This window comes from Pyxicephalus adspersus, chromosome 1 (assembly GCF_032062135.1).
Source record: "Pyxicephalus adspersus chromosome 1, UCB_Pads_2.0, whole genome shotgun sequence".
NCBI classification, from domain to species: Eukaryota; Metazoa; Chordata; class Amphibia; order Anura; family Pyxicephalidae; genus Pyxicephalus; species Pyxicephalus adspersus.
The window spans coordinates 176,128,040-176,153,899 of NC_092858.1; the positions used below are offsets into that span (position 1 = coordinate 176,128,040).

At 43.7% G+C, this 25,860-nt stretch overlaps 1 protein-coding gene across 1 annotated transcript; it reads left to right on the forward strand.

The window, feature by feature from the left end:
* Positions 1-11,263: 11,263 nt before the first annotated feature.
* GPR156 (G protein-coupled receptor 156) lies at positions 11,264-23,738 on the forward strand. Its single transcript, XM_072398463.1, is given in 9 exon segments — positions 11,264-11,508; positions 12,277-12,395; positions 13,017-13,140; positions 13,448-13,558; positions 16,623-16,748; positions 18,853-18,948; positions 20,369-20,605; positions 21,509-21,670; positions 22,234-23,738. Coding segments are annotated over 9 exon segments (2,343 nt in total). The 5' UTR covers positions 11,264-11,400; the 3' UTR covers positions 23,494-23,738.
* The last annotated feature ends 2,122 nt before the right edge of the window (positions 23,739-25,860 follow it).

Genomic DNA, 25,860 nt, shown 5'->3' on the forward strand with positions numbered 1-25,860 from the left:
CAGCTGCTTTCTTTAAACTTCATAATAATGTGCCCAAAAACTACCCTGTAGCTGTATCTTATTGGTCCTTCATTGTCCAGTCAGCAGGTTAAAGGAGGAGAGGTGACAACACTGCCACCTAGTGTTTCTCTGCCTGGCAGGTGTATGAATTACAAATGTTGCCGGACAGAATTATAAATCCTGTGGCATGTGAAATGGTTTTTCAGGGTTCAGTGCTGCTTTGATCCACTGTAAGAGGGGGAATAAAATCCCTGGTTGAAAGAATCTCACAATCTGCAGACCATCAGGAAACCCACCCTGAGAATTGCCACATGGTCATCACTGGAGTGCACAGAGACAGGAAGTGGCTGCAAAGAGGCTGCAGGAGGTCAGCACACAATGGAATGTAAGAAGAACGGGGAAAACTGGGGTTTGTCTGCCAATTTTATTAGATATATTGGAATGTAATTGTAAAGTAGTGACTCTGACATTCACCAATTGTTGGGGAATCAATCGCTGCCATGTGAAAACACATGGACCTGGAAGATCCTTTACCAGAGAATGGTAGGTGAATGTCATATTCACCGCTTTATGCACAGATCCTGTAGAACCATTACATATATATTAGTAATTGTGATCAGTGATGGAACATTCTGCTGCCCACTAGTGGCCATAAATGTGTAATACATGTCAGTGTGTTCAGGGCTAGTTTATACAATTATTAACAATCACCTGGTTCACCTGTTGATCCTGCCAGTGGCCTAATTTCCTGCTTGAGCTGGCAGTGCCATAGTCCTGATGCCAAAAAGGAAGTGCTGTCGACCCTCCGATCCCCATCCCCCCATCAGGGCACTGCCATGATGACATCTCTCCCTATGCAGCTCTCATATTGTTATGTGGAGCTCAGGGGGCCGGTCCATGACAGCCAGGACTCACAGGAAGTGGTCAGTGATAGTCAATTCTATCACCCCCTAGTGGTCATACAGGTGTCAGCGTGTTCATTGCCAGAATCTGCTGAAAATTTAACTACTGTCTAATAAAAATAGTCACCTTTTTCACAATATGTATCTGTTGATCCTGCCAATTACCTCATTTCCTGTTTAAGCTGGCAGTGCCATTTTCATGCTCTGGAAATAGAGATGCTGTTCACCCTCCAATCCTCATCCCCCTCCCGGAGCACCGCAGTGCTATCACTCCTAGTGGGGGTCCCACATTGTGATGTATGATCCCAGGGGGCGTGTCCATGACAGCCAGGGCTCACAGGAAGTGGTCGGAAGTGTCATAGATGGTGACTACAAATAGATGGTCTCTGCCTGTTCCGTACTTTTATCAGTAATCATTGCTACCCTACAGATTCCCCCCAATGATATAGAGATGAGGGGAGGGGAAGGTGTTCTGTAGACTCAGATTGTCCTTGGTTGGCTGGCTTAGTTTGCTTTTTTCAGCTGCTGATCCTGCCAGTAACTTCCTGTCTTAGGGTGACAACGCTGCTCCTCTATAGATACAGTGCAGTGCTGGGGCTGTCAGGACAGATTGGTGTCAGGGATGAGGATGGTGATGACGGACGAGCACGGAGCCTCACACGGATGGAGATTTACACGATTAGGGATTTAAGAGTGGGTGACAACAAAATCTAATCCCTGTACAAGACAGGTGGGAGGTGACACCACATTACACACCAGCCTTAAAGGGGAACTCCGAATAAAAGCCGACTGTCTGCAGAATAGCTGAACACTCTACACTTGTAGTCATACCACATCTGGGGCCCCAATACAACCATGGGGGGACCCCCAGATACAGCTCAGATGGGAGAGCAGCAGCTCCCAGTGCATTCCACAGCGCAGGGTGACAACACAGGGGGCACAACTGGCACAAAGTTGTCACACTATACATCTGTGGACTACAGAACTCCTCTGCACTATATGACGAATATAAGGAGAGGGGGAGGTGTTCTGTAGTCTGTAGGATGACAAGGCTGCTGCTTGTTACAGGAAGTGTGTTATTGGCAGGATCCCCAGGTCTGATCCCCTTCATATATTGGGGTACAATGTTGCAGATCAGACTCCCCAGGTAGGCGCTCACCTGTGATGAGATTTTTTGTTTTCGGGTTCACTATCGCCCCAGCGTTGGTGTTTTGTTGTTGCTGCGGAGAATCATCAATCACCCGGACCTGCCAGACAGGATCATATCTGTCACCAGAGCCATCACCGGCAGCATCAGGTGGGTGACAACGAGGTCTCCACGACGACATCAACACCCTCAGGTAGCAGGGTGTGTCCCCAAGGGTGGATTTGGAGAGGATGAGGACAGGTGGATGGGGAGAAGGTTTCTCATTTCCTGTCAGGGACGTCGGCGCGTTCACCTGAAACTTTAGATGAGAGGAACCTTCAGTGGCATCGTGTGACCACGGAGAACGCCTTGGCACTGGGGACAGCGCAAACAATGGGAAGCATCTGAGTACCGGGGACACCAGAGATATTGGGGAACACCTGAGCACTGGGGACACCGCAGACAATGGGAAGAATCTGAGCACCGGGGACACCACAGATATTAGGGAGCATCTGAGCACTGGGGACACCGCAGACAATGGGGGAATCTGAGAACCAGGGACACCACAGATATTAGGGAGCACCCGGGACACCAAAGACATTGGGGAGCACTGGGGACACCAGAGATATTGGAGAGCACCTGAGCACTGGGGACACCAGAGACATTCAGGAGAATCTGAGCACCGGGGACACCAGTGGCTGAGGACTCTCCCATTAATCATCTTTGGAGGGGTACAGGGGATTGCACCCCAGGGACGTCACAGCACCATGCCATTGGGAGTCCTGGTAAGTCACTGCCATGTGATTGGTCAGTTTGTGGATAATATTGTTGTCGTTGTGATTGATGATCAATATTAGGAGACAAATAATAAATCCTACTAGATTGTAAGCTCTTGGGGGCAGGGTCCTCTTCTCCTGTGTCACTGTCTGTATCTGTCTGTCATTTGCAACCCCTATTTAATGTACAGCGCTGCGTAATATGTTGGCGCTATATAAATACTGTTTAATAATATTCAGAGCTGAGCCAGGGAAGAGGGGTCACCTGTGGGTGGGGGAGGATCACATGATAAATCGATGAGAATATTCAACCGTCCAATCACATTCCTCCTCACTCATCTCATCTGCATGTGATTGGATATTGAATATTCCCATAGTTTATTATTGCTTCATCGAGTTAGAAGATTTCAATAAATTATTTAAAGTATAAACAAAGCAAAGTTTACAGAAATGATTGGTTCTGTGTTCCCTGCCCTCCCTGGGTGTAATACCAGACCTGGGGGTAATTGCAGAGCCTGGCGGTCCTCTCAGTGCCTCATCTTCTAGGATTACTTCGGTCACATGTGGCGTGCGGCAAGTTGGGAAACCGATACGATTATTGCTGGCATCACATGTCCAGAGATATCCAATCACAGGCCGGCATCTCTGCGCTGGGTCAGCGATACTTTAACTATCTCAGGTCTGCTGACCAATCAGATGGATTGTACAATCCTCAGATCCATTTTTTTCCCCTTTGCACCTCACAAAGTTCTGGGTGTTTATTTTCTGGGTGAAATCTCCCCCACATCTGCAGAGTTTTGGGGCTTCCAATCGATTGATTTCCCAGATTGATCCGATTGGTTGGATTTATAATTGGCCGTGGATCTGCTTGTCTGTATCTGGCTTGTGTTTTAGGAAGTTTCCTTTATAACGGCATCAGAACTCATTTAGAACACTGTGCACATCCCGGCATAGCGGTGCCCTAGGCCGTAGCAATGTGTTGTTCTGGTGACAGAGATTTCTGATAAGGTTTCAGTTTCCCCCGGAGCCATTGAAGTGCTGCAGCTCATTGTGTCTGGCAGGTGGCTGATTGACGTTCGGTAATGAGATCTCCAAACAATACAATTGTTGTCCTGGGTGGAGTTCACTCAGTGTTACCAGGAGAACCAACCAGGGGGCAAAACACGGCCCGGGGCTGGAGGCAGCAACTATGGGGTGGTCTGGCAGGACGGGGTGAAAGCAAAAACCCAAAAACCTAATTCTGGTCCTTTGGGCCCCTAATGAGTCCACTGATGGAGCCAGAGATGGCGATACGATGTAAAGATGGACAGTGGTGGGAATTTCCAACAAGATTTTCCCGCAGAGCCGAGCCGACCAATTACCATCCGGCTTACACAATCAGATTGTATAATAGAGAAGAGATGATCTGAATATAATTCTCCACATTTTGTAAAATCTGATCCCAGATTTAACGAGGGGGAGCGCATTGATTTTGGGGTTCACCAGTAACGATTAGTCACCTGACCATCATTTCTATAAATGGGGCGGCCATAACGGCGCCATTGCTTCGATTTTATTTATTATATCAGATCCAGATTTTAATATACTGTCTTAGGGCCCCTGAAATCTGGCAGCCTTTGCCCTGTCTGGGACCTGAACTCTCAGTGATAACGTGTGCTGTCTTCCAGCTCCTAAGTAGCCATACCAGTATAAGACATGGAGTTGTTCACATTCCTCAAATGGGGGATGGAAATAGGCTTTTCTGGGTGGTTGGCACCTTGCTATGTGCTTGGTGGCCCCAACTAATGCACCAGTATTTCAATATTTACCAGCAGGTGGCATGGGGTCGTACTCATCTGCTCACTACTGCTCCCACCTGTTGGTGGCAGCAGGTGGACACTACATGCCGCATCTTCAATGTTGGCACAAGAAACCAGTGACAGCGACACAACGTCTAAACTTTGCCCCCAAGGCTGTTATGCACACTCAGGAGACGATAAGTAGCACGAGCCCGCCAAACGATTACACAGCGAATTTCCAACTCCGGCCATACAATTTTTTTGTTGTCCTTTTGCTTGGAGGAATCAACAGAAATTAATTCTAAATTTCTAAAATCAATCAGTCACAAGTAATTGATATTGAGTGTGCTGTATAGCCCCACCCACTTTCCGTATGAGCCGAGCTGTGATTGGTCCTCTAAAAATAAGTCTTTGCTATTGGTTTCCTCTACATGTGACCAATCACAGAGAAGGAGGTGTTGGGGGAAAGTTTCACAATGTCATTCACTTCGTCAAATAGAATTTATTATTATTACACAATATTTATAAAGCACCATCATATTATGCAGCGCTGTACAAAATCCATAGACATGTCAGTCGCTCAAAGGAGCTCACAATCTAATGTCTCTACCATGGTCATATGTATTTAATACGGTCTAAAGGTCAATTTTGGGGGAAGCCAATTAACCTAACTGCATGTTTTTGGAATGTGGGAGGAGACCAGTGTACCTGAAGGAAACCCACAAAAACACGGGGAGAACCTACAAACTCCATGCAGACAGTGGCTGCAAATGCCAGAGTGCTTACCACTGAGCCACCGTGCTGCCCCTGATCCTTTTCTGTGATTGGAGGGTCATTGGGTGCTGGCATAAATGTACCTGATAGGTGTGCAGCACAAGAAAGGATCGGCATATAATATTTTTGGCAGGATCAACAAAAAGAAAGCCAAAAAGTATACAAGTACACACTTTAAGCTCGCACTAGATGTCTCCTATGAAAAGCGCCAAAGCTTCAGATTTAATAAACCCCATGGATGGCGGGCTGGTCCCAGAGGGCTGCAGATCTGTGGGTGGGGGAGCAATAATTAAATGTCAGCATTTTCTGCTGAGCTGACAGGTTCATGAATGTGGCTCTCGGTGGGTGTCCCTGGGGTCACGCCATGTTGTCTGGACATGTGACGCGTCTCTGCCCCTGGCATCTCCTGCTGGGACCAAAATCAGCCCAGAGGAAAATCCCAGGGACACCGCCAAATACTCAGAGCAGCCGGTTACTCCGACCACAGCGGCCATGAAGACCAGCCAATGATGGGAGGTAAGACAGACGCAACCTGCAGCTAATTCTGGTTGGGTGATGCTCCTGGACCGATCATAAACTGTACAATCTGATTGGACAATCTCCTGAGATCTGATTGGACAGTCTCCTGTAGATTGGCTACAAAGTGCAAAGGATTGATCTGACATTCAGAATATCTGAGGGTCCATTAAGGTTCTTCTATATCCTTGACTATGGGCTGACCCAAAATTATTTCTTAAGTAAATGCTGGGTTTGCCCTTGGTGCTGTTGATCTCCTGCAGCCCATACACCATTCTTGGGTGGAGGGGAGCATTCTGATGGTGGCATTCGTAGTGTGTGGCACATGGGCACCAAGGTCACGCCTCCAAGACAAGCCCCTCCCCAATATTTAAATTCAATTTAAATAAAATTTACAACGCCCATCCTAGCAATACCCCCTCATCCCAGGATTACCCTCTTATTTCTGCTACCCTGGGCAACCCACCAATGCCCCCTTTATTCCCAGCAATACCTGCTCAGTCCAGCAATAACCCCCATGCCAGGGTTATCCCCTTTTACCCTAGCAATGTCAACTAACTCAGGAATCACCTATCATCCCAGAATTACCCCCTTATCCCTAGAATCCTCAACAACCCAGCAACATCGCCATTTCAGGATTATTTTTATCCCAGTAATGACCCCAACCCACCAATGCCCATCCTGATCCCAGCAATACATGCTCAGTTTCGAAATAGCCCCCAACACAGGTATACCCCCCATGCCAGGGTTACCCTTTCACCCTAGCAAAGTCCCCCGATCCAGCAATGTCCCCTCATCCCAGGATTACCCCCTTATCCCAGCAATGCCCCCCCTCCATCACAGCAATACTCCCTCAGCCCTGCAATACCCCCCATCCCAGCAATGCCCTCTAATCCCAGTAATGCCCCCTAATCCCACCCCCATTTTAGCATTAAGCCCCCAGCACTGCGGCATTGCTGTTCAATATGTTTTTACCAACCTGCCTTTGCCAGTTCTTCCAGAACCAGCCAGGTTTCCCCAGTTTTTTTCCATGATTCCATCTCTCTACTTCCCAGCAGTTTGGGATCTGACCTTCATGCTGGAATTTAGGGTCGGGCTCTCTCCAGTGCTGCTGTACCCCTGCACTATGGGGGCTTCCAGTCTGTGCAAGGGGGGGGGGCAACTCTGGTAGCAATAATCAGGAAGGGGCAACTGGTGCAGAGATAGGGGAAAGGTGGGGTTTGTGCAGCCACCACAGGCACCTCTGGGCATGTGCCTACCATGCAGATCAGCCCTGGGTGTGTTTTACCTGGGCTGGTAGTCATTCATGGCGTCACTGACCCAGAACAAGTATGGACTGGGAGCCTCAGGTGTCCTAATAGAGGTCCTATAGTTAGGATTTAGGCTTATTATACCCCGGAAAGTTACAACCCCCAGACGATTTGCCCTTACTATGGTTAGGGTTGGCTCACATACCTCCAATGCCGGGTCACATGGTCTCCAATGCCCCAAGGCATTCATTGCATTAAGATATCTTTCATGTTGTCAGAGAAGTTTTTCCTTTTCGTCACGGCAGGTTTTATAAGCTGGATGGGATTTAATATTTTTCTTACTTTTTAACACCTCAGCAGAAGAACGGAGGAAATAATGAGGACGTGTTAAGGCAAAACTATCTGAGTCACCTTAGAAAGAGCGCAAATCATCCGCTCTGCTCCCTGTATGTCATGCCGGGCCTGGGACGGTGCCAGCTACACATGGATGATACACAGCAGTGCAGCCAGTAAGAACCGAAGACTCGGGGGACCATAGCATGATCATGGCACAGTACGTAGGATGGCATGGTGGTGGGGTGCCTTGGATTACCCATGGCAGGGGGGTGCAGTAGATGGGAATATTCATAGCATGATGGAAGAGTAGATAGGATTGTCTATGGCATGGTGCTAGAATACATAACATTAACAGTTGCATAACAGTTGCAGTATGAAGGTGTACATATTTTTGTCAATGCAATGAACGGTCCATGGCATAGCGGAGCAGTGCATTGAACAGTCCATGGCATACAAGAGCAGTGCAATGAACGGTCCATGGCATAGAGGAGCAGTGCATTGAACAGTCCATGGCATAGAGGAGCAGTGCATTGAACAGTCCATGGCATACAGGAGCAGTGCATTGAATGGTCCATGGCACACAGGAGCAGTGCATTGAATGGTCCATGGCACACAGGAGCAGTGCATTGAATGGTCCATGGCATACAGGAGCAGTGCATTGAATGGTCCATGGCCTAATGGAACAATAGAATTGTTTGTGACATTTTTTAGCAGTACATGGGATTATCCATGGCATGGTAGTACAGTACATAGGATGCTTTATGGCATTATGGCACAGAATATACCATATTCCTTGGCATTATGGTGATGTACATAGGGTAGCCCATATCATTATGGATGAGTGTATAGGTTGGGCTTTGGCATGATGGTGCAGGATATAGGACTATCCATGGCATGGTGGTGCAGGATATAGGACTATGCATGGCATGGTGGTGCAGGAAATAGGATTGTCCATGGCATGGTAGTGCAGGATATATGATTATCCATGGCATGGTAGTGCAGGATATAGGATTATCCATGGCATGGTGGTGCAGGATATAGGACTATCCATGGCATGGTGGTGCAGGATATAGGACTATCCATGGCATGGTGGTGCAGGAAATAGGATTGTCCATGGCATGGGAGTGCAGGATATATGATTAATCATGGCATGGTAGTGCAGGATATATGATTATCCATGGCATGGTGGTGCAGGATATAGGACTATCCATGGCATGGTGGTGCAGGAAATAGGATTGTCCATGGCATGGTGGTGCAGGAAATAGGATTGTCCATGGCATGGTGGTGCAGGATATTTGATTATCCATGGCATGGTAGTGCAGGATATATGATTATCCATGGCATGGTGGTGCAGGAAATAGGATTGTCCATGGCATGGTGGTGCAGGATATAGGACTATCCATGGCGTGGTGGTGCAGGATATAGGATTGTCCATGGCATGGGAGTGCAGGATATATGATTAATCATGGCATGGTGGCGCAGAACATAGGATTATCTATGGCATGGTGGTGCAGAACATGGGATTATCTATGGCATGGTAGTGCAGGATATATGATTATCCATGGCATGGTAGTGCAGGATATATGATGATCCATGCCATGATGGTGCAGGATATATGATTATCCATGGCATGGTGGCACAGAACATAGGATTGTCCATGGCATGGTGGTGCAGAACATAGGATTGTCCATGGCATGGTGGTGCAGAACATAGTATTATCCATGGCATGGTGGTGCAGGATATAGGATTGTCCATGGCATGGTGGTGCAGGATATAGGATTGTCCATGGCATGGTGGTGGAATGCAGCTTTTTCTTAATAATTTCCCTTCAGTTTGTGACTTTATGCAAATTTACATTAAAGTTTATGCTGAACACTTGAGTAGAGGAGATAGAAGAAATGCTTCATCCTCTTTCAGCAGACTGACAAAGTTTTAATGATAAAATGTGAAGAGTTCCTGAAAAATGATACCATTGCTGTATATTTTTTAGCTGTATATAGGCATGCCAGAAATTGTTCTGCAGAGTATTTGAAGATCCAACTTAAAGTACCTTTAGGAGCTTCTTGGAGTTCAGACCTAAGCAGATAACACTGGAGTAACAATTGATCCCTGCAGCTGCTGCCAACAATCCCAATGTTTCCCCTTCTGAGCATCATTCAGCTAAATGTATTGTCTGTGTTATGCTGCCATCTTGTGTGCAATTTGTAGAATTGCAAGAGCAGGAAAAGCATCTCTGCAGCCAATACTAGATTTGCAACCAGAATATACATAAACCCAACACAGTTTCTCTATGGTTAGCATTTACTATAATAGGGCCCTAGGTTACATTTCCAGCGATAGTGGTGGAGACATTATAATTGGAGCTTCATCAGGGACCAATGAGAAGGTTTAGCAGTTTCTGTAAAAAGTTACAGAACAATTTCCAGTATTGCAGGGTACAGAAGAATTGCTAGTTATCATCAGGGAACTTTTAACACCAAAAAAATAAAAAGAACAAAAGTCTACCTAACCCGTAACCATACCCTAACTTCCCCATGGCTACTTTTAAAAAACCCATACAGTGCATGTCAAAGAAACATTTAACCCTTAACCCTCCTGCTGCCTGCACTGCCATACCCTGCAGTCTTCCAGAGATAATTATATAGTTACATAGTTAGTAAGGTTGGAGAAAGACACAAGTCCATCGAGTTCAACCACCTGGGAATTAAACATACCAGATAACCTGGATATTCCTGATATAAACCTGTACGCACGGCTGATCCAGAGGAAGGCACAAAAAACTTTTATAAAACAAGATTCAATGTCATTATTATTATTATTTTTATTATTAATATTATTATTATTATTATTATTAAGCAGGATTTATATATGTTCTGTAGTGACTTAGGGGTCAGTGTACAAAGCCACAGCATGCAGCTGAAGATGCAGACACATCTGAAAGTGTCAGATGTAGACCACTTCTGCAAGTTTTGCTTTGTTCTGGCAGCTGGAGAATGAATTATTCCTTCTCCTTTGCACACCTACCTAACATTCTCCTTTGCACACCTACCTAACTAACTATTCACACCTTCTTTTGCAAGCATTGCTTGGTTTTACTACTACCCTCACCTGAACCCTAAAACTAACTTTAACCCTTACAATGAATCCTTGGCGCTTACAATAGCCCTGGACAGTACACTAAAGCCAAAGCTAAGAGATTAGTACAAGGAGTAAAGGCTTGGCACTCACCCACATGTTACTGAGCTGTCTGTAATATGAAGATCCTGGGGCACTTTTTCTGGTGTTACAGAAACACCCTGACTGCTGCCAATCACATAAAAAGATGTAAAAGAATATCAGTTCTAAATAAGCATTCATACATGTATTAAAGTAGATCTCTTAGATCTAAATTACCCAAACCCCTCACCTCTCGCTTTACCCCATAACACTAATTTAATCCTTAATAAGTCAGCCCTGCCATATCGAATGCTGGAACAATTGCCCCTGCACCATACCAGTGCTCGGCTTAGCTCACACAAAACAATGATGACGAGTGATGAAGAACACAGATCTGTTTGAACAAGTTTCCCACAAGCTGTAAAATCCTGCTCAGTATCATTCTGTAATAACACTTTTATTGTATCACATCTGCAGTTCTTTTATTTAACTGAACCAGCTACCCCAGTACACAGCCCACTTTTCTTCTTTTTATTTGCAGTGACCATCCTGAGATCTTCTGAACCTTCTTCTGAAAGTTAAAAAGGAGGATCTGCTGAAATGAGGAAGTCTGATCTGATTTTACTTTCTAAATATATACCGTGATTGGTCGGTGAGAATGAAATGACCCAACCACCTCTAGGTTGGCATCTATAACTGGGGTTGGTTGGATGTGGAGTCTCCATGACTCAAGGGGTGCATCAGATATTGGATGGTATTAGGTGACGCTCAAGAAGGGCTCAGGATATGGAGCCCCCCCTGAACTGTAGCACCCTCCCCCAGAGTCACATAGAGACAACTCTGGACAAAATGGAGGCACTGGGGGTCCTGCAGGAGCTGTGCCATGTGTCCAAGGTGAGTGCCGCCATCTTTAATGTGATCCTGTATGGAATGTAAGCCTAATATGTAATTATTACTCCATATAGATGATAAGGGGTCCATCAAAATAGGAATTTATGTACGTTGAATGGTATTTAAGAGGAATACCTTTGAAAAACTGTCACTGATATCACTGATGAGATTTAGGGGAACCACAAGTGTTTTGGGGATCCTAATGGTGAATCTCCTTTTAGTAAATATTGCCTCCACTCCTCACACAAAGGTGAAATCTGCAGTAATGTCCCTTACCATCCAAGTGGTTGGCCCATTTAAAGCTGTGATCTGATTGGCTGGCTCTTCTAATACCAATCTTAGTATGTACACTTGAGTAAAATTATCTTTGGTGCCCAGATTGCAAAGGCTGGTCCAGGATGGAGGACGGAATATTAGGGTAGCTGGCAGATTCTGGGCTCAGCATCAGGGGCAATCAATGGGGATCCTTAGAAAGTAATGATTCTGGGCACTACATGGTTATGCAAATTGTGGATTTTGGTATTACGTGATTGTGGTATTAAAGTAACTTTGTTTAATAAATCATAAGGCTTCGTACTGTAATCACGCACCTATACGTAGTATGCAATACAGAGTGCAGGGGTCAGTAGTCCATACCCCGAATGCAGAAGTAATAAAATTGCACAGGCTGCAAACTTGACAAGCCTTGCATCTTCCCGGGACCCAGATGACTGTTACAAACATGTCCAATGTACTTGACTTTGGGGTAATACTCAGTGTCTCCCTCTACAGGCCTCTAACAGAACACAGATCTCAGCAGCCTTGCAGGGAATCCTGGGATCTCTACTCACCTGCGGACTCCTTTTGTGTCTCATCTTTGTCATTTTCACTGTGCACTTCCGGCAGAACAGGTACCAGCTGTGGGATAGGCTGAACCAAGAGAATCACACGATGCCCAGGGGTTGTGTGCCCAAGGCCTTTATCATATTTTTGTAGCATTTCTAAATCATCCATCCCTGCAAATGTTTAAAACACAACTGATGTCAAAGAAATAAATTAAATAAAATTAAATAGAAAATTAAATAGACATTGTACTAACAACCCTACCTCTAGTTAGTAGTACATGGGGGGTAAATATGACCATGCAGTCCAACAGGCATCATGGATAGACCCAATGCACTCGTGACGTGTGTGGGGACATTTTAGTTGAGGGGCGTGGCTATTACTCAGCTCCGCCAGCACAGAGCACTGGAGGCAATACATCATTATATAGAGATAAAAAAGTATAAAACATCAGCTAGGCCTGAAATAGCTTCCAGGCATGTTTTTTTTTAATGAGATGCAAAGAATATTTCAAAATGTGATTTTTTTTAATGTCAGCAGGAACACTACAGATATACTAACCACCCCTCACTAACCACCACACACACACACAGCTTGACACACACACACCTTGTACATTTTACATCTGTTTTTTTTTTTAAATGACGCAATGGAGTTGTATAACATTGAGATTATTTGTCATTTTTCAGGATAGTAAAGATGTCCAGCCCCAACCTGAACCTGGTCATCCTGCTGGGCAGTCTTCTCGTGTACATCAGTGCATTCATGTTTTCTGCACAGGAATCCGTCCCCTTCATACACATCGTTATCCAGGTGAGTGATCGATGCACCTTCCATGGACAAGGTCTGCACCTATAGCAAGACAAGGAAGAAATCTTTGTTCTTATGTGGATAAAAACATCACAGCCCCTTCCCTTCCAGTTTTCATAAATATACATATAGTAATAATAGTATAATATATTAAAACAAGCATCACAATGCAGTTCCTACTGATATATATATATATATAAAAAATTTTCTCTTGATCCCTATGACTTTTAGCTGCACTTTCTTGCACCGCAGTCATCATAGACTGCTGCATTGTATTTTCTGATTGATTTATGTATGTCTTGGGTCCTAGGTGAGGATCAGCCTCCTTTACATTGGGGTGTCCCTGATATTTGGACCATTGCTGGGGAAGAGCTGGAGATTGCACCGTGTGTTCACACATCGCATCCCCAATAAACGAGTGGTGAGTTAGACGACCCCCCCATATTGTCAGAGCTGTCACTGGTTCCACCTTTCATTCTGCCCGACAAATCTGGCCATTTATTGTATATTGATGGTGTTTAGAACATCCCATAAGTCTCTACAATGTGGATATTAGACTGTGGCTTCCTATGGGTGCTGCAATGATAGGTGAATCGCTGTGTACTGAACACTTAGGCAATGTACACACGTGCAATATTTATCGCTGCAAACGAACAATTAACAACCCATCGGCCGATGATCGTTAATAAACAAAAGTGCACAACGCCTGGTCAACGATGACGACAAACGAGGAATGTCGCTGAAAATGAACGACTGTCCCGGCGGATCTGATTGGACGACGAACGTTTGCTATCTATTGTGTGTACGGTCATTCAGTGATCGTGGATTGTTCTGTGATACACTTTCTTTTGTAAATGTCACTTCTTGCATCATTTAAACGATCGTATCGAGCATGTGTACATTATTGGTGGATTATATTTGAACGATCGTATTGTTTCAGCATGTACAGAATCATGAACAATATGATCATTCAATATAATCGTTGATCGGTTGTTAATTGTTCTCTAATGATAATTATTGCACGTGTGTACCTAGCCTTACAGATCATCTACAAGTATCAATTAGTAGATACAATGTAACTAAGTAAAGTGTCATTATATTAATGTTTTTACAGGAGTGTGACCTTTCAGATTCAGATAACATTACTTAAAAAAAACCTTAATGGTTCGATAAGACTTTTTTTTTTTAAATAAAATGTATTCTTATTTAACTCCTTATTTACCTTTCGTTAACACTAAAGCCCAAATAACTGTGACCTCCTCATAGCTCTTTTTTCATCTTCACTTTTTACCTTACCTAACACTTTTATAGTTTATTTTCATTCCATTTGTTACTTATTAACTTCACATTACTTATACATTCCATGGGGAAAAAAATGCTTTGCAAAACAATATCAGCAAAATAAAGTCTATTTTCTCCCAACCCTCGTGACTTACCTATCCACTGGGTGCCACCATCCTTCTTCTCTGCCCCCCAAGACAATCTTTGGCCGTCCTCATTGGCCCTGCCGGGGTGGCGTCACTCCCACACAGGCACGTAGGAGTTTTACTTTAAGTAGTAAAAAGTTGTTGTTAAATGAAGGGGCCCAAAGTCGAAATAAGAATTCTTTGGTCAGTGCTAATCTAGTCTAGCTTGATCTGATTCCTGATATTATGGCTTTACCAAATGTATTTATTGGCTGTGTATGTGGCCCCTGGTATTTTGATATGGCAGTCATTAAACTAGCACTGCCTCCTGAAATGTGGGCTACTAACAGGGGGTGGTAGAAATCACATCAAGTGTAGGGAAAAGTTCACCACCAATAGGAGTGTGTGCATGGTGGTGACAAGTGGGCTAGATCAACCTTCCATCTTTGTCACCCTCAATAGGAAGTCTTTTATCCAAGCTTTTGGGTTTACATACCCTTAGTCTGTGAAGGTAATCATTCATTCAGGTCATGGTATAGCTCATTGTTTCCCATCCAGGGTTCCTCCAGAGGTTGCTGGGGGTACCTTGAGCAATGAGCAGTTTGCACCTCTCCGGTCAGTATAAGTGACACCAATGATGTTTTTGGCTATGTGTAAGGGTGACATTCTTCCCAATGGCCAGCAATGTAAGAGGAATTCTTCCCACTGACCAGCGCACTAATATACTGTGATCTGTAGAATTTTATCGGTATTGCTGAAGTCCTGAAAGGTCTTTTAGGGATTCCCCTATGCAAAAAGTTGAAAAAAAAAGCTGCTATAAGTCTGTTACATTCAATCAAACTTGTTCTGTAATGTTGAAGAGATTTTGCTAAAAATATGTGCATTGCATTACATGATGCCACATCTGTAACATAAAGGGAATATTCAGCTTTATAAACAGACTTACTCCTGCGTTGCTGGAGGATCCTGATACACTTATCCCTCATATGGACTACTGTAACCTCCTCCTCTCTGGTATTCCACTAACCCGACTCTCTCCTCTACAATCTATTATGAAAGCTGCAGCCAGACTCATCCATCCTTCCCACCTACCTACCCCACACAGCCTTCCCACCTACCTACCTGCTACATAGCCTTCCCACCTACCTACCTATACACCTTCCTGCCACACAGCCTTCCCACCTACCTACCTGCTACATAGCCTTCCCACCTACCTACCTATACACCTTCCTGCTACACAGCCTTCCCACCTACTTACCTGCTACACAGCCTTCCCACCTACCTACCCATATACTTACCTGCTACACAGCCTTCCCACCACTCCTCTTCTGCTGCCTCTCTTTGTAGTTCTCTTCAATGGCTTCCATTTCACCTTATAATCAAAGTAACGTCCAGTGCTTTACCTTCAAATCCCTACACAGCTCTTGTCCCACCTACCTACCTGATACACAAATCCCCCAGCAGTTCGTAACCCACTTACCTTTCTGACCTGAAGTAAAATACTCCCCTAGCTGCTCTCTACACTCCTTCAATGACCTACTGATGACTTCTTCACTCATAACCTCATCACACGCACAGCTCCAAGACTTTACTAGAGCTGCCCCGACTCTCTGGAATGGTCTTCCTCATCCTATTCGGCTTGCTGCTACTTTCTGCTCATTTAAAAGAGCACTCAAAACCCAATGCTTCATCCTCACCTAGCCGCCTTCTTCTGTCTCTTAAACCCTGACAACTAACTCACCATTCCATATTTCACCCCCCTCTTAAATTGTAAGCTCTTCGGCTCAGGGTCCTATCCTCTGTTTCATTGTTTGTATCTATCTGTCATTTGCAACACCTATTTAATGTATAGCGCTGCCTAATATATTGGTGCCATATAAATACTGTTTAATAATAGTAATAACCACCTGAACCCAATATGAAGTGCCAAACCAGCAACAGATATAAAAAGCGTTCACCAATATTGTGTTCAGTTATGTGACTACTTTGTAAAGCTTTGCTCTGTGTACCAGGAATAAGACAGAGTGCACAGACAGGTCCTCTTAAGATATATCTCTGACTTCTTTTGTCATCCTGCAGATTATAAAGGACCTGACGCTGCTGGGACTACAGGCCGCCCTTCTATTTATTGACTCCGTGCTGCTACTATCCTGGGTGTTGTCTGACCCAGTCGTTTGCACCCACAATCTCAGTGCCAGTATTAAGGTGTGAACCCAAAGACATTATAATATGATAAACCTATTATATGATATCAGTGACTGTTACCCTAAAGCGTCTGCACAGCCAAAAGTTACTTCTCCTCTCTTTGCATATCAAAGGATTTCACTGCTGGGTTTTGCATCCCCCCCATCCCCTTTGAACATTCTCTTATTGTTTTAGAGTTACAACTTGAATTTAGATTTTTACCATTCACACATTATACAATGCATGTAGTCGTCTCTACAGAAGTCCTTCCAGCTGAGTCAGAGCTAAAGCTCCCCATTGAGCAAGTAATGTGCACTTTTATGATTGAAGAGCTTTATCTTCGGCTCAGATGGCATTTGTTAAAGTGGAAAATGATGATATTGGCTACAGTAATCTGCAATTATTCCATCTGATTACCCGTCTGTCATAGACTGACAATTCCTGAATCAATATACAAAACACACCCTTCATGGATCCATCAGCAAGGATACCGAACACAATGCTCACGGTAGTTTTATAATATCTAAACAAGGAGCCATAAATCTGACAACTTGTCTAATAAAAATGCATGATGTGCTAGTATTCCCCCACCTCCTATAACCCAATATGCATGTTACATTGGTAGCTAGAGAAATCATACAAAACGTGCACATGACAGGGTATGAATATTGCATTGCTGCTGAATTGTGAGGGATTGGCACTCCAATTCCACTTATTGACTCCAATTCCAATTTAATGGCACTCTGCCCATATTTATTCACATGAATACAAAACAAATATCCATGGTTTCCCTTGCAGGAGATCAGAGTCATCACATCACGACAGAAAAAAAAAAAAAAAAAATTTAGCCTCCCGGCCCTCTCCATGATGCTGTATTGGTCCTATGGACCTAAAATTTGGCAGCCCTTTCCCTTTCTTGGCATGCAGCCTGTTCACCTGAGCCACCTGGTCTCAGCCTCCAACTCTCCCAGCCTCAATGACAGGTGCTCTTTTATTATTATTAGCCAGGTGCTTCCTAGCCATCTTCACTTTCTGGCCTGAAAGTGCAACAGAATGCCTGGCCCACCAATTCCTTACAGGACACACCGGGCCTGGATCCCAAATTCATGAATCTGTACTCATGGATCTATCCGCACCCTTACATTTCTTTATCCAGGTGAAATTGAGGTAGAGAATGCTGAATGCCCTCTGAATTTCACATTACCGTCCATTCTACTACACAATGTATAGATGTTTATGACTAGCTTGGCAAAAAGATTTTTAGAAGGCAGTTACATAGTAACAAAGTTAGTTAAGTCACTCAAGTTCACCCACCAGGTAAATAATCATATCCCAGATATAAAACTCTATGAACATAGTTGATCCAGAGGAAGGCAAAAAAACCCCAGGTACATTTTGCTCCAACAGAGGAAAAAATCCTTCCTGATTCCATGAGGCAATCGGATGTTCCCTGGATCAGCAGTCTCTGTTATTTTTACTTTAAATCCTTAATCTCCAGGTATATTCTGTGCTTCTAGAAATCATCCAGCTTTTTCTTAAAGCAATCTATAGAAGTTGCTGAAACTACTTCCTGAGGGAGCCGATTCCACATTTTCACAGACCTTACAGTGAAGAATCCCTTCCTTATCCAGAGATTAAACTTCCAACACAAAGATTAAACCTCCAGACACAAAGAGCGCCCCATGTGCTTTGTACAGACATTAAAGTGAATATTCGGGAAAACAGTTCTCTATATGGACTATTTATATATTTATACAGGGTGATCATATCCCCCCTTATATGTCTTTTCTCCAAGGAGAAGAGGTTCAGTGATTACTATCACTGGTATGAATTGACCTGTACTCGCCCCAAACACTACAGGATTGATTCTTTCAGTCTTTACTACTAATGCATATGGTCTAAGGTTTAAAATATTTGCCAACTAACAGCAAATTTGCTGGGTCACCCAGGTTCTCCCTTAATAGTCTTCTCCAGTCTTGGAGATCTTTAAGAAAACAGGCCCAATGTTTTTTTCTTCCAAATTATTGGTACCCAGGGCAGACAGACAGTTGTTCTCTGCAATCAAAATATTGACAATTTACTCACAATTTATTCACAATTTCATTTTCTCCTTCATCATTGGCAGGCTGCTGAGAAAGGAACACATTGCGCTGTAACAAAAATGCTGTCCTGCTCATCCCTCCATGCAGATTTCTGGGTCACCCTGTTGCTGGGCTTCAAGGTAAAAGTATAGATGAGAAAATAAATTGGATTAATAAAGTTCCCAGTGTGTTATAGCAGATTTAGCAGTCAGTAGTGGTATAGAGGTTGAACGGTGTGTTTGTGTGTCCTTGTTGGGTTCGGCAGATCCTGTTCTACCAGGACAGCAGCACGGTGGCTCAGTGGTTAGCACTCCAGCATTTGCAGCACTGGGTCCCAGGTTCAAATCTACGCCAGGACACTATCTGCATGGAGTTTGCACGTTCTCCTTGTGTTTGCAAGGGGTTTTCTCCAGGTACTCCGGTTTCCTCCCACATTCCAAAAACATGCAGTTAGGTTATTTGGCTTCCCCTTCCAAAAAAGAATTGACCTTAGGCTGTGGTATTTACATATGACAATGGTAGGGACATTAGATTGTTAGCCCCTTTGAGGCTTACAGCTAGTGACATGACTATGGACTTTGTACAGCGTTGCATAATATGTCGGCGCTATATAAATACTGTATAGTAATAATAATAGGGATCTACCAGCCAGGTAATAATTGTCTGCTGGTTAATCCTTAGTAAATACTCTTTAACATGGGAGTGATTCTTTGATCACAACTGTGCATTTTGGTGCATTTTGGTGCAAACTGTGCATCTGAAACCTCAGATTGTTCATTTCATGTAGCACAAATTGCATTGTGTGTTTTGTGTGATGTTTCACATGTATTTTAATTGAAACTAAAGACTCCAATATGACAATCTACACCAGTTTTATGGCCCCTAAAATACACAGAAAAAACACCCCTTACCTTCTCTAAATGTGCCAAATCCACCCCCATTTGTGTCTCATTGATGTAGCAGTCTGGTCTGATCCAACATACTGTAGCAAAAAATACATAATGCATAACACACACAGTGCATTACAGTTTGGGTACACAAAGCCCAAATGAGTCAGAATCCCCGTGCTGACCCCTGTTCATTGATAAAAGCACCTACAATAGACATGTGAGTGCCAGAACTGGATCGGATCAGATGAATATGTTTTCTTTAAGATCATAGGCATGGGCAGCAAGGTACATTAGGAGAAGTCAGAGGAGCAGACCGATTGGGTCGTGGTGCCGGATAGCACAGGACACCTTCAGAGGTCATGTGGAGTCCACATTGTGGAGGGTCAGAGCTGATTTGGTGGCACAAAAGGAATCTGCACACTGTGGTTCATTCAGTATTTATAATCTAAGTTCCACAGCAATTTGTTTTTTTATGAGTGGCCATGCTTCTACTTAAAACTATACCAAAATTAAAATTTTTGAATTATACCAAAATTAAAAGTTTGAATGGTGAGTCTGCACGCTTACAAATTCAGTATTGACTTGCAGAGAGTTTACTAAATATTGGTCCTCAAAATCCATAATGTTCTGTTATACAATATTTATGACCAAGTTTTCTTGCACATTTTAGGGTATTCTCCTGGTCTACGGAACTTACTTGGCTGGCCTGACCAAGAATATCAGCACCCCTCCGGTTAACCAGTCTTTGGTTATCATGGTTGGCACCACGCTTGTGCTTGTAGGCACGGCAGTGGTGCTCTTAGTCACTCGATTCTTCTACAATTGGCCTAACTTGGTCTATGGAGTGACTTCTGCTAGTATACTCATCTGTACCACCACCATCAACTGTCTCATCTTCATTCCACAGGTAATAAAGGAGGGAAAATTGCAACCATTAATATTATAAATTGAAAATGAACCTTCTGTTGTTTCTCATACATGACTAGTTCATGATGGGCTGCCCTAAAATAATCTTTGTGTGCCATATGCCAAGGCATGGATCCAAGGAAATGCGCTGTGGGGAGAAGTAGAGACATAAACAAAATGTTTTCTATGGGTATATGATTGAAGAAATCTCTGATTATAAAGAAAAAGGCAGAATATGTTCTAACTTAATGTGTACGCACTGAAAAATGACACTGCAGTTCCCCTATAGCTGTCATTCTGATTGTAGAGCCATTGTGTGTCTGTGATTCTCTATACAATGCAGGCAGATCCCGGTATGTAGGAGGGGAGGCTCGGTATTGGCTGAAAACAGGAAACGTTTGTAGTGCCCACATGTGATACTAAGCTTTCATGACTGAATAAATGAAGGAAGGGCCAGGGACAATCAAGCTGAGAAGACAGTGGCTAGATCAGGGGTGAGCAAACTTTTTAGCTCAGGGGCCACAATGAGTTTTAAACTTTGGTAGACAGACAGGGCCACTAACAGATGGATGGAAAGTGTTTGTATAAACTGATATAAATTACGTGTAAAAGCAGGCTGCATTAAAGCTACTGATGACGTTGGATGTGCTTCTGGCAGGAAATAAGTGTGTTTTTGCTGCAGCATCTAATGTACATTGTGACAAGCTCACAAAGTGCAGGGAAATCAATATAAGCTTTTTCAATACAGAAAGGACTGAACTAGGATTATCATGGCCGGTCACCAGGGATTATTTGATTGCTGCAGAACTGAAAGATTTTAGATATCAGTGATTGGGGTAAATACACTGTAAACAGTATCATCCATCTGAAACATCCAGTGAATATTTTCCATGTTCTCCACCAGCTGCTGCAATGGAGTCGATTTAAAGAAGAGCCCAGTCACACCACCGTCCACATGGCCAAATATTTCAACAGTCCCAGCAAAAGCATGAGGTCCATGTACAGCGAGGACCAGATATACCACCTGTTGGGTGAAAATACATCCATGAGACGTCTGCTGACGGAGGTAATGACCCCATGCACACCTGTTACCTCATATTTCACTTGTCTCTACCCTAGGTGATGTATAAACAGTAATCTTTGTAGTATTGGCTTCAATTCCACCTTAGAATCAAATTCATCTCCTGTGCTTTGCCCTCAAATCCCCCCACAGCTTTTGTCCCACCTACCTACCTGATACACAAGTCCCTCCACAGCTCCTCCCCCACCTACCTACCTGATACACAAATACCTACCTGATACACAAATCCCTCCACAGCTCTTGTCCCACTTACCTTTCTAACCTGATGGAAAATTACTCCCTCATCCACCCTCCTGTCTTATAATGAAGCAGCGCAAACCACAAGGTCACTTTAACAGGGTTGGAATTGTTCAAATCTGTTTGTTTTTTTTTTTTACACATTGGAATAGTAAGAGGTTGCTTTAAAGGATTTTCTAGTTGAGGGAAGTACTACAACCCATGTCAGGTTATACTGCCTTTACCAAGTGCTAAAATGTCCCTCTCTTGTGCCAAAAGCTACCTACACCAGACTTCTGATGGCCACTAATTCCCATATTTTTGCCCCACAGAAAAACGCAGTGATTGACAGTCTACAGGAGCAAGTGGTCAACGCAAAGGAAAAGTTGGTGCAACTCCTAAAATCAGAATGCAGCGTAGAGATCACAGAAGTGTCCCCCCTGTCTGCTTCTACACTGGCCATTCAGCAGCAAACGGTTTCTTCTGACGAGACCACCAACAAGGCAAGTAGCCCTGAGACAAAGGACAAAGCCATGGACCCTGTAACAAACCCAGACAAGGGTCCCCAAGAAGAAAGTGCTTAAAAAGTAAATGTTGAAAACACCCGGCCCCCGAAGCAAGACCCCCAGGAATCAAAGGACAAAGTTCTTCAGACCTCCGAATGCTCTGTACCAAAAAAAGAGGCTGCAATGCCCACAATCACCAAACATGTGAGCTTCATGGACAGCATTTCCAAACCTCAAAGTGAGTGCAGAGACAAAAGGCCAAACAGCACATGTGAGCCTATGGAACGGTTATCGAAAAAAGTGAACTATGTGAGCTGCGAGAAGCTGCAGGAAATCCTCAGGGAACTTAGTTTTGAAACTTTGTCGGGAGGTTGTCACTTATCCCCTGGGAAACAGCGCCGTTCCAGCCACAGCATCCACAGGGAGCCAATGGGGCAATCTATGGAAGGGTTACGGAATTTTAGCTTTACCTTTTCCCCAACCATGGCTCGAAGAAGAAGGGGACTTCTACACAGACATAGGAATGCTGGACATCCCTCTCATTTCTCTAGGGAAATGCCCCAGGCTGAACAATGGTTCATAAACCCAGGTGCTAGAGAAAGATATGATAATGCAACCTCACACATGGAGGACAATCTAAATCACAAAGATGAGATAAGACTGGATGACAATAACGATGATGATGATTTATATTTATCGTCTTCTCCAACCAATAAGATGGAGCTAGGTGTTCCAATGGAAAGAATGAGGGCCCATGAAAATGTTGGCCTTTGGATTTCCAAGTTATCCGATGAACCACACGGTTCCAGACGGCCTAGTCAAATTACAAACTGGAGTCATGTGGGACCGGATGAACCATTGGGGTTCCGATCGGAATCTCCTTTCTCTGAGTCGGACTCTAGTAGCTCTGAAGAGTCTTTTTGCCTCTGTCACCGACCGTACTGCGATTTATGCTTTCCACAAATTTGTGAGACCAGCGAAACAGAGACAGAGTCTGCAGATTACCTAAAAGGTTGGTCAACCCATCATACCAGCTCCCGACCTACGGTAAATTTTAAAGAGGATCTACACCCAACCTTTGTTTGACGGTAGCCGTAGATTGCAGCGGCATTGCGCGATCACTCATTGGAATGAACTTTTATTCAGATGATGTATATTTGTAATGGACGTTGCCTTTTCATATTGACGTGTGTTATTAATAAATGTTTGCAGGTTTCCAATTTATTGAGAAGTGAAAATAATTGCTAAAAGTACTGAACTTTTTTTGCAGAAAATAAAAATGTTTTCAGGAATTTCTAACTAATATTAAAACATTCCTGGCTGAACAGAAATGTTAAGTTTTTTAAAATTGTGGACAAAATAAAAAACATAATCTTTGTCTAGTGTAAAAGGTGCGACAGTGAGCAGTATGTGCAGGAAGGGAGTGCAAATGGTAGGGCAGTGGAATATGAAGCAGTTTTTTACCCAAAAATGTAAATACGCTGATAATAAGATGATCTCTTTTACACGTAGAGTATGTCTAAAAAACTAAAAGTATGTACACATTTTATTTTATTAATTTAAACAGTATTTATATAGCGCCTACATATTATGCAGCGCTGTATATTAAATGGGGGTTGCAAATGACAGACAGATACAGACAGTGAAACAGGAGGTGGGGAGGACCCTGCCCCGAAGCGCTTACAATCTAGGAGGTGGGATATGGAATGGTGCAAAATAATAGTGAGGGTTTAAAGGGACAGAGGATGACGGGTAGGTGAGGTTGAAGCGTTGGGTTTTGAAGGCTCTTTTAATTGAGGAGAAAGTAAAAGCAAAGACGAACAGGACGAGGAGACCATTCCAGAGAGTTGGGGCAGCCCTAGAAAAGTCTTGAAGCTATGTGTCTGATGAGGTTATGAGTGAGGAAATCATTAGTAGGTCATTGGAGGAGTGGAGAGAGTGGCTAGGGGGGATTTTTCTATCAGGGCAGAAAGGACAGTGGGGCAAGAACTGTGGAGGGATTTCAAGGAAAAGCACAGGAGCTAAAATTTGATTCTCAGGTGAAATGGAAGCCAAGCCAATGAAGAGAACTACATAGCGAGGTAGCAGAAGAGGAATGGGGAAGGGCTGTGTATTGGGTAGGTAGGTGGGAAGGCTGTGTATGGGGTGAGTATGGGATAGGTAGGGGGTAAGGATGGATGAGTCTGGGTGCAGCATTCATAATAGATTGTAGAGGAGAGAGTCGGGTTAGTGGAATACCAGCGAGAAGAATGTTACAGTAGTCCAGACGCGAGATGATAAGAGCGTGTACAAGGAGTTTGGTGGTTTCAGGGGACAGGTAGGGGTAGATTTTGGAGATGTTGCGTAGGTGAAAGTGACAGGACCTGGAAATGTTCTGAATATGCGGGGTAAATGGGAGGGCAGAATCGAAGGCGACACCAAGACAACATGCCTGAGGGGAGGGAGGAATAACAGTGTTAACAGTTAGGAATATGTCAGTGGGAGATTTGTAATTTGAGGGGGAAGATGATAAGTTCGGTTTATCCTGGTTGAGTTTCAGAAATCTGTCAGACATTTATTTAAAGCATATATTATCTAAATATAAGAGCCATGTGTATTCTTACTTGAATCTTTACATGCTTTGTGTCTACCCTCCTGATCTGTGCCGTAATCCACTGTAACACTTCCTGCAATAAAGACCGATCACTGCCACACTCTCTTCTTGTGCAAGGTGACCGGTCTTAAATCTCCCTCATGTAATCTTTTGAAGACAGCCTGCGGAAGATACCTTTTATCGAGTTCCCAAAGGCATTTGTGTAACACAAAGTTAATGTATATCCTTTATGGCAATTGAGGGATATAATATAAATACAATGTTCTGGAGTTCAGCTTTAAAGAGTTTTTATCTTACCATTGTAATTAATGTAGGTCTGGGCATATTTAAGTTTACTGGTAACCAGAACTCAAGCAACCAGCATGTAACTTGGCCAACAAAAAATATATATATTTATATATATATATATATATATATGTTTATACTTCGTACACCATGCAATCAGTAAGCCTTGTGCATTACTTCCGCAGCTCCCATGTGTTGTGAGCACCCCGAAACGTCCAATTTTAGGACCTCTACTGCTTTCTTGGCAAGTCACGATTGAATATAGACTCTCTTTCTACTGCTGCCAGTATAGTGCCCCGTGCTTTTTGTGGGACATTTTTTGTGGGACAAGGCTACGTACACACGTCAGATGATTGTCAACCGGTAATCGCCTCAGGGTTGATATCGGACAAGAATTTGGCGTGTGAACAGCATTCGTCCAACATCGTTCATGGATCTGTCCTGGTGGATCTACAAACGATCTTATTGGAAGTAAAGAGGAGAGAGCACAGCGGGGTGCCGCCCCACCATTCTCCCCCCTCCCTTCTCCATAGAACAGAACAATGATGTATGTACAGCACTCGTTCAGTCTTTTG